General features: G+C 31.4%; 1 protein-coding gene across 1 annotated transcript in view; it reads right to left on the reverse strand.

Annotated features, from left to right (window-relative positions):
- Positions 1-3,932: 3,932 nt before the first annotated feature.
- The window catches only part of LOC115424211 (acyl-CoA synthetase family member 2, mitochondrial-like), a 39,922-nt gene continuing 29,605 nt past the window's right edge, over positions 3,933-14,249 (reverse strand). The window contains exons 14-16 of the mRNA XM_030141330.1: positions 5,808-5,918; positions 4,130-4,198; positions 3,933-4,041 (exon numbers count right to left, since the gene is read on the reverse strand). Coding sequence (XP_029997190.1) covers positions 3,991-4,041; positions 4,130-4,198; positions 5,808-5,918 — 231 coding nt within the window. The 3' untranslated portion in view covers positions 3,933-3,990. The remainder of the gene's footprint in view (positions 4,042-4,129; positions 4,199-5,807; positions 5,919-14,249) is intronic.

Here is a 14,249-nt window from a genome sequence, read left to right on the forward strand (position 1 = left end):
ACTTTCTCTCCAGTTTTTTCTGTTTCTGATATAATAACCTTTGAATTTACGCCGAGATTTTACGATCAGTAAATTAAATATACAAAAAAATACCTGATTTTTACCGAAGAAATGCTAAACAAAGAGGATAATATTACAATAAACGGCGATAAATCACTTAAGAAAGGGGTGATATAGAGGAAAAATTCACAAAAAAGTAGCACTGGGTCTTTATGGGTTAAGGAAACATTTTTGCCTTTTTTTTGTGTTTTTTTTTTTTTTTTTTTTTTTTGTTAATAATAAATGCATAGATTCTATTTATATCCTAACAGGCTCATTTATCTCATTTGGATGTTAACAGTTCTTATCCAGATTTGTAAAAGCATTAGATGAATCCGTTTCCATAACTTCAGCTTGTGTATGTTACGTTTTTTTTTTTTCGGTGGTTAACTCATCGGTTCTTCATTAACCCTTATAGCGCCACCATCTGGACACCTTCAACCGTTCATTATTCTTTGTTAACTTAATATTACTGGATGTCTTTCTGAGCACCGTATGAGCCTGGTACTTGTGTTCGGTGTAAATAGCTTATAAAGATGGTAACTTTGCCTACCACATTTGTACATACTGACATTTGGCATTAAAGTCCTATTTATTTCAGATTCTGTAAGGCATGTGTTCACATACGGAGTTTTACTATTGTACAGTGGTTGAAGCCATTGTATTATGATACCAGTTTGTCAAAGTTGTTTAAGTAAAGACTGAGATGACAGATAATGTTGTGGTGTTTTCTTTTTTTTTTGTTTCTTTTTTTTTAATTGCATTCTCAATTCAGTCAGTCGAGCTTTATTCATGGTTTATTTTACAAATGATAAAGTATAAATAGGGAGGTTGAAAAGCCTTAAACCAAGGGGTCTCAAACTCATTTTCTTTCAGGGGCCACATTCAGCCCGATTTGATCTCCAGTGGGCCGGACCAGTAAAATAATAGCATAATATTCTATAAATAATGACAAGTCCAAATTTTTTTGTCTTTGTTTTAGTGAAAAAAAACATTAAATTATGAAAATACTTACTTTTATAAACTATCAAAACAAAAAAATATGTAAATAACCTGAAAAAACTGAAGTTTCTTAAGAAAAATAAGTGCAATTTTAACTATATTTTACCCCATCTTATTTCTACATGTGCATTATGTATCAGATCTACAAAGATACTAAACACTTAAAACTAACCAAACAAAAAAATTAAAATAACCTGAAAAAACTGAAATTTCTTAAGAAAAATGAGTGCAATTTTAACTATATTTTGCCCCATCTTATTTCTACATGTGCATTATGTATCAGATCTACAAAGATACTAAACACTTAAAACTAACCAAACAAAAAAAATTAAAATAACCTAAAAAAACTGAAACTTCTTAAGAAAAATAAGTGTAATTTTAACTATATTTTACCCCATCTTATTTCTACATGTGCATTATGTATCAGATCTACAAAGATACTAAACACTTAAAACTATCCAAACAAAAAAAAATTAAAATAACCTGAAAAAACTGAAACTTCTTAAGAAAAATGAGTACAATTTTAACTATATTTTACCCCATCTTATTTCTACATGTGCATTATGTATCGGATCTACAGAGATACTAAACACTTAAAACTATCCAAACAAAAAAATTAAAATAACCTGAAAAAACTGAAATTTCTTAAGAAAAATGAGTACAATTTTAACTATATTTTACCCCGTCTTATTTCTACATGTGCATTATGTATCAGATCTACAAAGATACTAAACACTTAAAACTATCCAAACAAAAAAAATGTAAATAACTTGAAAAAACTGAAATTTCTTAAGAAAAATGAGTGCAATTTTAACTATATTTTACCCCATCTTATTTCTACATGTGCATTATGTATCAGATCTACAAAGATACTAAACACTTAAAACTATCCAAACAAAAAAATTAAAATAACCTGAAAAAACTGAAATTTCTTAAGAAAAAAAAGTGCAATTTTAACTATATTTTGCCCCATCTTATTTCTACATGTGCATTATGTATCAGATCTACAAAGATACTAAACACTTAGTAACAGGCAGAAAATTGTTAAAATTGTGCTTAATTTTCTTTAGACATTTCAGGTTGTTCATATTTGTTCAGGTTATTCACATTTTATTGTTACAGAATAGTTTGTAAATGTAAATATTTTCATAATTAAATGTTATTTATTGCACTAAAACAAAGACAAAAATTTGAAGTTGTCATTATTTATAGGCAAGATGTAATATTGTTTTTTTCACATCAAACCAAGAAGAAAATATGGAGTCATTATTTTTTGTAAGTTATTATGCTATTATTTTACTGTAGATCACAGGTGTCAAACATGCGGTCCAGGGGCCAAATCTGGCCCACCAAAGGTTCCATTCTGGCCCTTAGGATAAAAGTGCAAAAATGAACTTGAACAGTCCAGGTTGTCCAAATCATTTTAGTTCAGGTTCCACAAACAGTTCAACGTGATCTCCAATAAAAATAACACAATAACCCATAAATAATGACAACTACAAATTTTCTTTGTGAAAAATTACGTGGAAAAAATTTAAGGGGAAAAAAATAACATTACACGGTGAAAATATTAACATTTACAAAACTATTCTTTCACAATAAAATGTAAATAAATACATAAATAAAAACAAAGATGAACAACCTGAAATGTGTAGTTTTAACAATATTCTGCCTGTTACTAAATGTTTTGTGCATTTATGGATCCACTGTGATCTGGAGTTGTGTTAATAATAACAGATGGAATATTGTAGAAATTGTTCAAATTTTAGTTCCAAACTCCAAAATTTAACAATATTCTGCCTCTTACTAAATGTTTATGTAACACTATGTGTAAATGTACATGTATAAATAACACTGGTCAACAACAAATTTATTGTTTTAGTTTTTTGAGCTGATTTAGGATCATTTTGGTGTGCTGAATCCAAAAATCACATTCATTTTGCTCAATCAGGTCAACTTTCTGAACTATGCTACATATTGGCTTTTTAACATTTTTGCTTACATTTATGGGCATTTTCACATCATATGATACAAAATTCTTTCATATTTCTTGCAATAAACGAGTTCTGAAGATTTTACTTTTGCCAATTTATGATTGTTTTTTTTAATATTACAGGTGAATGAAATGGCTTCGACTAGAAGATCTTGCAAAAATAAGCCTGACGTATTCTGCTACATCTGCGGTGAATACACCATTGTACCTAACAGGAATCAAGTCACAAGTTTCGTAAAGTGCGCTTACCAATCTTATTTTGGTATTAATTATTATATTTTGTGAGAAGATCAAATTTTTCAAAATCAAATTAGCAAAAAAAAAACCTGACCTGATTGAGAAAAACAGATGTCATTTTTGGATTTAGCGGTGCAAAATGGTCCTAATTCAGTTGAAAAAACCTAGACAACTTGCAAAAAACATTTTTTTGTAACCCAGTGTAATAAGTCGAGGCATAATATTGTTAAAATTGGACAAATTTTTCAAATGAATTTTCAGTTTTTTCAGGTTATTCACATCTTTTTTTGTAAAATGCTAATATTTTCATAATTTAATTGTTTTTTTTTTTTTGTACTAAAACAAAAAGAAAACTTGGATTTGTCATTATTTATAGATTATTAAGTCATTATTTTACTGGTCTGGCCCACTTGAGATCAAATTGGGCTAAATATGGCCCCTGAACCAAATTAAGTTTGGTTATCATCATATTGGTCTGTATGTGGAACCTGAACTAAAATGAGTTCCACAGCCTTGACTGTGGAATTTTTGCGCTTTGTAAATTCATCCCATGGGCCGGATTGGAGCCTTTGGTGGGCCGCATTTGGCCCCTGGGCCGCATGTTTGAGACCCCTGCCTTAAACAATGTAACTTTATGTAAACAACCAAAGTATTTTTAGCATCTTAATATAATATGTACAGTCTTTCAGCGTTTGTCGTTTCTCCGACTGTTGGATGAGTTAAAGACCCAGTTTCTTCTCCATTTCCCCCTTTAATACATTCTTCTTGATCTAGAGGAGATAAAGCCATGTCAGTTTTATTAATAAATCATTCTGAATTATTATTATTAATGCTACTGTTGGGGCAGATGGATCCTACCTTTCCAGAAGCTGTCAGAGGATAGCTGTCTACAAACATCACATACTTGGGGATCTTGAAGTGAGAAATCTAGAAAAAAGGCACGGCAAATTTTTTTTGTAAAGAGCAATTCATTCATACACAGGATAATTCATAGTGCTTTACAAAAATGGAAAAGAAACAAGTGAACCCTTTCATGCATATTGGTCACTACAGTGGACAGTTATTCTCCAGCTGTTCTCTCGTATATTCATGGATTTTTTTTTTTTTGTTTTAGTTCTATATCAGCCAACACAGTGGACGCTCATGCATCCAATACACTGCAATTTATAACATTGCTGCAACTTTACTGTTCTTGATAAACCTGATCTGCAGGAACATGTTTGAGTGTAAATCAATTGCTTATTATTGTTATTAGACTGTAATTAACAAGAAAAAGTTTCTTTTTTTGCATATTATCTCCATGAAATGAGTAATGACTAGAATTAGAGTATGTTAAAATATGGAAAAACATCAGATTAGCAGCATTAAAAATGATTTTATTTCATAGTTTTTACACAGTATATCAGTAAATGCATGTTTCTTTGCTTCAAAAAGTGAATGCATGGTGTCCAGCTGAGTGGACATTTTTGCAACTCCATGATAAACAGGTTCATAAAAATGTTTTCAATTGCATTGTTTTTTTTAATGCCTAAAGACGAACAAAAACACTCAAGAAAAAATCTTCACTAAGATTCTCATAATTCATGCATGAATGGGATAAAGAGAGTAACAACTATTAATAGAATATGTGAAAATGTGATAAAAACCCATCAGATTAGCAGCATTACAAATGTTTCGACTTCACAGTTTTCATCATTTTCTGATACTGGTTTGTTAAATACAATATCAGCTGAGTGGACATTTTTGCAACTCCATGAAAAGTAGGTTCATAAAAAAAAAAAAAAAAAAAAAAAATCTGTTCACATTGCTTGTTCATGCTCGAAGTTGAATAAATACACTCAAGAAAAAAAAGCTCAATTAAGGTTCTCATAATTCATGCATGAAAGGGTTAAAAACACACCAAAGGTGTCAAACATGCGGCCCGGGGGCCAAATCTGGCCCACCAAAAGTTCCATTCCGGCCCGCAGGATGAAAGTGCAAAAATGAACCTGAACAGTCCAGGTTGTCCAAATCCTTTTGGTTCAGGTTTCACATACAGACCAATGTGATCTCCAGTAAAAATAAAAACACAATATTCCATAAATAATGACAACGACAAATTTTCTTTGTGAAAAAATATGTGGAAAAAATTTAAGTGAAAAAAATAACAATGCACTGTGAAAATATTTACATTTACAAAACTATTCTTTCACAATAAAATGCAAATAAATACATAAATAAAAACACAGATGAACAACCTGAAATGTGCAGTTTGAACAATATTCTGCCTGTTACTAAATGTTTATGGAACATTGTGTGTATGAATAATAAATCGAGGCATAATATTGTGAAAATTGCACTAATTTTTCAAATGAAATTTCAGTTTTTTCAGGTTATTCACATCTTTTTTGTAAAATATAAATATTTTCATTATTATATTGGGGTTTTTTCGTACCAAAAAAAAAGAAAAACTTGGATTTGTCATTATTTATAGGTTATTAAGTCATTATTTTACTGGTCTGGCCTTAATTTTTCTTTTCTATATTCCTGATCTGACCTGGCCTTTGCAGAACCCTCGTATCTCCTCTGCCGTGGAGGTCCTGCCTTCTCTCAGCCTGATGCAGGCACACACCTGCTCACCCAGTCTTTCATCTTTCACTCCAACCACCTGACGAACGGAAAAATAACAACAGCTTCAGTGTTGACTGTCATATCGCAGGACATAGGATTAGTGTTCTGCATCGCTGAGCTCATTTACATACACACCAATACTCCCATCAGTATCTGATTTCTGGAGTTGTCAGATTATTCAAGTGATCGTGTGAACACGATAATCTAATAGGCTTTATCCAATGATGGCACTTATCTGATTATGAGAAATCGGAAAAACACACCTAGATTTTTCCCCAATACTTGAGTGTCTTCATGTATGTGTACAGGTTATTCTGATTTCTTTATTTTTATTTCTTTATTTTTTTTTTTTTTTTTACATCTGAGCATGTGTAAAAAAAACAAAAAACAAAAACAGCACCTATGTAAACTGAGGTTACATGGTGACTACGTGAACCTAAGGAAAGAGAAAAGTAAACAATTAAATGAAGGAGAGCAGAAACGTGACCTATTTTGTAGTCTTATTAGCTCCTCCCACTTTAGGGCAGCTAACGCTGACACTGTAGTCGTTGCCATTGTCAACAAGACAAGACCCTGTTACAGTTATGCTTTGTCATTTTAAACAAAGAACTTGAATTAAGAAAGTTAAAAAAAAAAAAAAAAAGATAAGAAAGGATGGTTTAAAAATGACAGGAAATGGAGGTTGTTTCAATACTTTTTTCAAATGGTCAAAAAGAGGCTCAAAATGGAATTTTCATAAGGCTATAGCATGACGTCCAAAAATGGTCATTTTAAACATATTTTAATATATTCACAAAAAGTATTTTAGGATGTTCCTAAGTTCATAATAAACACTCCTGAAGATGTTTCAGGTTGTTTCAACACTTTTTTCAGATGGTCACAAAGAGGCTCAAAATGGAATGTTCATAAGGCTATAGCATGACGTCCAAAAATGGTCATTTTGAACATATTTCAATAGATTTTTAAAAAGTGTTTTAGAACATTCGTAAGATCATAATACACATTCCTTGAGACATTTCAGGTTGTTTCAACGCCTTTTTCACATGGTCACCAAGAGGCTCAAAATGGAATTTTCATAAGGCATATATCATGACGTCCAAAAATGGTCATTTTGAACATATTTTTATAGGTTTTTAAAATATGTTTAAGAACATTTGTATGATCTTAATAAACATTCCTGAAGATGTTTCAGGTTTTTTTCAACACCTTTTTCAGATGGTCAAAAAGAGGCTCAAAATGGAATGTTCATAAGGCTATAGCATGACGTCCAAAAATGGTCATTTTGAACATACTTTAATAGATCCTCAAAATGTGTTTTAGGATGTTCCTAAGTTCATAATAAATACTCCTGAAGATGTTTCAGGTCGTTTCAATACTTTTTTCAGATGGTCACAAAGATGGTCAAAATGGAATTTTGACAAGGCTATAGCATGACGTCCAAAAATGGTCATTTTGAACATATTTTAATAAATCCTCAAAATGTGTTTTAGGATGTTCCTAAGTTCATAATAAACACTCCTGAAGATGTTTCAGGTCGTTTCGACACCTTTTTCAGATGGTCACAAAGAGGCTCAAAATGGAATTTTCATAAGGCTATATCATGACGTCCAAAAATGGTCATTTTGAACATATTTTTATAGGTTGTTAAAAAGTGTTTTAGAACATTTGTATGATCATAATAAACACTCCTGAAGATGTTTCAGGTATTTTCAACGCCTTTTTCAGATGGTCACAAAGAGGCTCAAAATGGAATTTTCATAAGGCTATAGCATGACGTTCAAAAATGGTAATTTTGAACATATTTTAATAGATCCTCAAAATGTGTTTTAGGATGTTCCTAAGTTCATAATAAACACTCCTGAAGATGTTTCAGGTCGTTTCAACACTTTTTTCAGATGGTCACAAAGAGGCTCAAAATGGAATTTTCAAAAGGCTATAGCATGATGTCCAAAAATGGTCATTTTGAACATATTTCAATAGATTTTTAAAAAGTGTTTTAGAACATTTGTAAGACCATAATAAACATTCTTTGAGACCTTTCAGGTTGTTTCAACGCCTTTTTCACATGGTCACCAAGAGGCTCAAAATGGAATTTTCATAAGGCTATAGCATGACGTCCAAAAATGGTCATTTTGAACATACTTTAATAGATCCTCAAAATGTGTTTTAGGATGTTCCTAAGTTCATAATAAATACTCCTGAAGATGTTTCAGGTCGTTTCAATACTTTTTTCAGATGGTCACAAAGATGGTCAAAATGGAATTTTGACAAGGCTATAGCATGACGTCCAAAAATGGTCATTTTGAACATATTTTAATAAATCCTCAAAATGTGTTTTAGGATGTTCCTAAGTTCATAATAAACACTCCTGAAGATGTTTCAGGTCGTTTCGACACCTTTTTCAGATGGTCACAAAGAGGCTCACAATGGAATTTTCATAAGGCTATATCATGACGTCCAAAAATGGTCATTTTGAACATATTTTTATAGGTTGTTAAAAAGTGTTTTAGAACATTTGTATGATCATAATAAACACTCCTGAAGATGTTTCAGGTATTTTCAACGCCTTTTTCAGATGGTCACAAAGAGGCTCAAAATGGAATTTTCATAAGGCTATAGCATGACGTTCAAAAATGGTAATTTTGAACATATTTTAATAGATCCTCAAAATGTGTTTTAGGATGTTCCTAAGTTCATAATAAACACTCCTGAAGATGTTTCAGGTCGTTTCAACACTTTTTTCAGATGGTCACAAAGAGGCTCAAAATGGAATTTTCAAAAGGCTATAGCATGATGTCCAAAAATGGTCATTTTGAACATATTTCAATAGATTTTTAAAAAGTGTTTTAGAACATTCGTAAGACCATAATAAACATTCTTTGAGACCTTTCAGGTTGTTTCAACGCCTTTTTCACATGGTCACCAAGAGGCTCAAAATGGAATTTTCATAAGGCTATAGCATGACGTCCAAAAATGGTCATTTTGAACATATTTTAATAGGTTTTTTAAATGTGTTTTAGAACATTTGTATGATCTTAATAAACATTCCTGAAGATGTTTCAGGTTTCTTCAACACCTTTTTCAGGTGGTCACAAAGAGGCTCAAAATGGAATGTTCATAAGGCTTTAGCATGACGTCCAAAAATGGTCATTTTGAACATATTTTAATAGGTTTTTTAAATGTGTTTTAGAACATTTGTATGATCTTAATAAACATTCCTGAAGATGTTTCAGGTTTTTTTCAACACCATTTTCAGATGGTCACAAAGAGGCTCAAAATGGAATGTTCATAAGGCTATAGCATGACGTCCAAAAATGGTAATTTTTAACATACTTTAATAGATCCTAAAACAGTGTTTTAGGATGTTCCTAAGTTCATAATAAACACTCCTGAAGATGTTTCAGGTCGTTTAAACAATTTTTTCAGATGGTCACAAAGAGGCTCAAAATGGAATTTTCACAAGGCTATAGCATGATGTCCAAAAATGGTCATTTTGAACATATTTTAATAGGTTTTCAAAAAGTGTTTTAGAACATTTGTATGATCATAATAAACACTCTTGAAGATGTTTCAGGTATTTTCAACGCCTTTTTCAGATGGTCACAAAGAGGCTCAAAATGGAATTTTCATAAGGCTATAGCATGATGTCCAAAAATGGTAATTTTGAACATATTTTAATAGATCCTCAAAATGTGTTTTAGGATGTTCCTAAATTCATAATAAACACTCCTGAAGATGTTTCAGGTCGTTTCGACACTTTTTTCAGATGGTCAAAAAGAGGCTCAAAATGGAATTTTCATAAGGCTATAGCATGATGTCCAAAAATGGTTATTTTGAACATATTTTAATAGGTTTTTAAAAAGTGTTTTAGAACATTTGTATGATCATAATAAACACTCCTGAAGATGTTTCAGGTTTTTTCAACGCCTTTTTCAGATGGTCACAAAGAGGCTCACAATGGAATTTTCATAAGGCATATAGCATGACGTCCAAAAATGGTCATTTTGAACATATTTTTATAGGTTTTTAAAATATGTTTAAGAACATTTGTATGATCTCAATAAACATTCCTGAAGATGTTTCAGGTTTTTTCAACACCTTTTTCAGATGGTCAAAAAGAGGCTCAAAATGGAATGTTCATAAGGCTATAGCATGACGTCCAAAAATGGTAAATTTGAACATACTTTAATAGATCCTAAAACAGTGTTTTAGGATTTTCCTAAGTTCATAATAAACACTCCTGAAGATGTTTCAGGTTTTTTCAACACTTTTTTCAGATGGTCACAAAGAGGCACAAAATGGAATTTTCATAAGGCTATAGCAAAACGTCCAAAAATGGTCATTTTGAACATATTTTAATACATCCTCAAAATGTGTTTTAGGATGTTCCTAAGTTCATAATAAACACTCCTGAAGATGTTTCAGGTCGTTTAAACAATTTTTTCAGATAGTCACAAAGAGGCTCAAAATGGAATTTTCACAAGGCTATAGCATGATGTCCAAAAATGGTCATTTTGAACATATTTTAATAGGTTTTTAAAAAGTGTTTAGAACATTTGTATGATCATAATAAACACTCCTGAAGATGTTTCAGGTATTTTCAATGCCTTTTTCAGATGGTCACAAAGAGGCTCAAAATGGAATTTTCATAAGGCGATAGCATGACGTCCAAAAATGGTCATTTTGAACATATTTTAATTGGTTTTTAAAATGTGTTTTAGAACATTTGTATGATCATAATAAACACTCCTGAAGATGTTTCAGGTTGTTTCAACACTTTTTTCAGATGGTCACAAAGAGGCTCAAAATGGAATGTTCATAAGGCTATAGCATGACGTCCAAAAATGGTCATTTTGAACATATTTCAATAGATTTTTAAAAAGTGTTTTAGAACATTCGTAAGATCATAATACACATTCCTTGAGACATTTCAGGTTGTTTCAACGCCTTTTTCACATGGTCACCAAGAGGCTCAAACTGGAATTTTCATAAGGCATATATCATGACGTCCAAAAATGGTCATTTTGAACATATTTTTATAGGTTTTTAAAATATGTTTAAGAACATTTGTATGATCTTAATAAACATTCCTGAAGATGTTTCAGGTTTTTTTCAACACCTTTTTCAGATGGTCAAAAAGAGGCTCAAAATGGAATGTTCATAAGGCTATAGCATGACGTCCAAAAATGGTCATTTTGAACATACTTTAATAGATCCTCAAAATGTGTTTTAGGATGTTCCTAAGTTCATAACAAACACTCCTGAAAATATTTCAGGTTTTTTCAACAATTTTTTCAGATGGTCACAAAGAGGCACAAAATGGAGTTTTCATAAGGCTATAGCATGACGTCCAAAAATGGTCATTTTTAACATACTTTAATAGATCCTAAAACAGTGTTTTAGGATTTTCCTAAGTTCATAATAAACACTCCTGAAGATGTTTCAGGTTTTTTCAACACTTTTTTCAGATGGTCACAAAGAGGCTCAAAATGAAATTTTCATAAGGCTATAGCATGACGTCCAAAAATGGTCATTTTGAACATATTTTTTATAGATCCTCAAAAAGTGTTTTAGGATGTTCCTAAGTTCATAATAAACATTCCTGAAGATTTTTCAGGTGTTTTCAACGCCTTTTTCAGATGGTCACAAAGAGGCACAAAATGGAATTTTCATAAGGCTATAGCATGACGTCCAAAAATGGTCATTTTGAACATATTTTAATAGATCCTCAAAATGTGTTTTAGGATGTTCCTAAGTTCATAATAAACACTCCTGAAGATGTTTCAGGTCGTTTCGACACTTTTTTCAGATGTTCAAAAAGAGGCTCAAAATGGAATTTTCATAAGGCTATAGCATGACGTCCAAAAATGGTCATTTTGAACATATTTTAATAGATTCTCAAAAAGTGTTTTAGGATGTTCCTAAGTTCATAATAAACATTCCTGAAGATTTTTCAGGTGTTTTCAACGCCTTTTTCAGATGGTCACAAAGAGGCTCACAATGGAATTTTAATAAGGCTATAGCATGATGTCCAAAAATGGTCATTTTGAACATATTTTAATAGATCCTCACAATGTGTTTTAGGATGTTCCTAAGTTCATAATAAACACTCCTGAAGATGTTTCAGGTCGTTTCGACACTTTTTTCAGATGGTCACAAAGAGGCTCAAAATGGAATTTTCAATAGGCTGTAGCATGACGTCCAAAAATGGTCATTTTGAACATATTTTAATAGATCCTCAAAAAGTTTTTTAGGATGTTCCTAAGTTCATAACAAACACTCCTGAAAATATTTCAGGTTTTTTCAAAACGTTTTTCAGATGGTCACAAAGAGGCTCAAAATGGAATTTTCATAAGGCTATAGCATGATGTCCAAAAATGGTCATTTTGAAGATATTTTAATAGATCCTCAAAAAGTGTTTTTGGATTTTCCTAAGTTCATAATAAACACTCCTGAAGATGTTTCAGGTCGTTTCAACACGTTTTTCAGATGGTCACAAAGAGGCTCAAAATGGAATGTTCATAAGGCTATAGCATGACGTCCAAAAATGGTAATTTTAAACATATTTTTTTTACGTTGTTAAAAAGTGTTTTAGGACATTTGTATGATCATAATAAACACTCCTGAAGATGTTTCAGGTTTTTTCAACACTTTTTTCAGATGGTCACAAAGAGACACAAAATGGAATTTTCATAAGGCTATAGCATGACGTCCAAAAATTTTCATTTTGAACATATTTTAATAGGTTTTTAAAATGTGTTTTAGAACATTTGTATGATCATAATAAACACTCCTGAAGATGTTTCAGGTCGTTTTGAACACTTTTTTCAGATGGTCACAAAGAGGCTCAAAATGGAATTTTCATAAGACTATAGCATGACGTTCAAAAATGGTCATTTTTAACATATTTTAATAGATCCTCAAAATGTGTTTTAGGATGTTCCTAAGTTCATAATAAACACTCCTGAAGATGTTTCAGGTTGTTTCAACACTTTTTTCAGATGGTCACAAAGAGGCTCAAAATGGAATTTTCACAAGGCTATAGCATGATGTCCAAAAATGGTCATTTTGAACATTTGAACATTTGTATGATCATAATAAACACTCCTGAAGACATTTCAGGTATTTTCAACGCCTTTTTCAGATGGTCACAAAGAGGCTCAAAATGGAATTTTCGTAAGGCTATAGCATGACGTTCAAAAATGGTCATTTTGAACTTATTTTAATAGATCCTCAAAATGTGTTTTAGGATGTTCCTAAGTTCATAATAAACACTCCTGAAGATGTTTCAGGTCGTTTCGACACTTTTTTCAGATGGTCAAAAAGAGGCTCAAAATGGAATTTTCACAAGGCTATAGCATGATGTCCAAAAATGGTCATTTTGAACATATTTTTATAGCTCCTCAAAATGTGTTTTAGGATGTTCCTAAGTTCATAATAAACACTCCTGAAGATGTTTCAGGTCGTTTCGACACTTTTTTCAGATGGTCAAAAAGAGGCTCAAAATGAAATTTTCACAAGGCTATAGCATGATGTCCAAAAATGGTCATTTTGAACATATTTTAATGGATCCTCAAAAAGTGTTTTAGGATGTTCCTAAGTTCATAATAAACACTCCTGAAGATATTTCAGGTTGTTTCAGCACCTTTTTCAGATGGTCACAAAGAGGCTCAAAATGGAATGTTCATAAGGCTATAGCATGATGTGCAAAAATGGTCATTTTGAACATATTTTAATAGGTTTTTAAAATGTGTTTTAGAACATTTGTATGATCATAATAAACATTCCTGAAGAATTTTCAGGTTGTTTCAACACCATTTTCAGATGGTCACAAAGAGGCTCAAAATGGAATGTTCATAAGGCTATAGCATGACGTCCACAAATGGTCATTTTGAACATATTTTTATAGCTCCTCAAAAAGTGTTTTAGGATGTTCCTAAGTTCATAATAAACACTCCTGAAGATGTTTCAGGTCGTTTCAACACTTTTTTCAGATGGTCACAAAGAGGCTCAAAATGGAATTTTCACAAGGCTATAGCATGACGTCCACAAATGATAATTTTGATCAAATTTTAAAGGGTTTTTAAAAAGTTTTTTAGAACATTTGTATGATCATAATAAACATTCCTGAAGATGTTTCAGGTTATTTCAACACCTTTTTCAGATGGTCAAAAACAGGCTCAAAATGGAATGTTCATAAGGCTATAGCATGACGTCCAAAAATGGTCATTTTGAACATATTTTTATAGGTTGTTAAAAAGTGTTTTAGAATATTTGTATGATCATAATAAACACTCCTGAAGACATTTCAGGTATTTTCAACGCCTTTTTCAGATGGTCACAAAGAGGCTCAAAATGGAATTTTCAT

The sequence above is a fragment of the Sphaeramia orbicularis genome, chromosome 8 (assembly GCF_902148855.1).
Source record: "Sphaeramia orbicularis chromosome 8, fSphaOr1.1, whole genome shotgun sequence".
Taxonomy (NCBI): Eukaryota; Metazoa; Chordata; class Actinopteri; order Kurtiformes; family Apogonidae; genus Sphaeramia; species Sphaeramia orbicularis.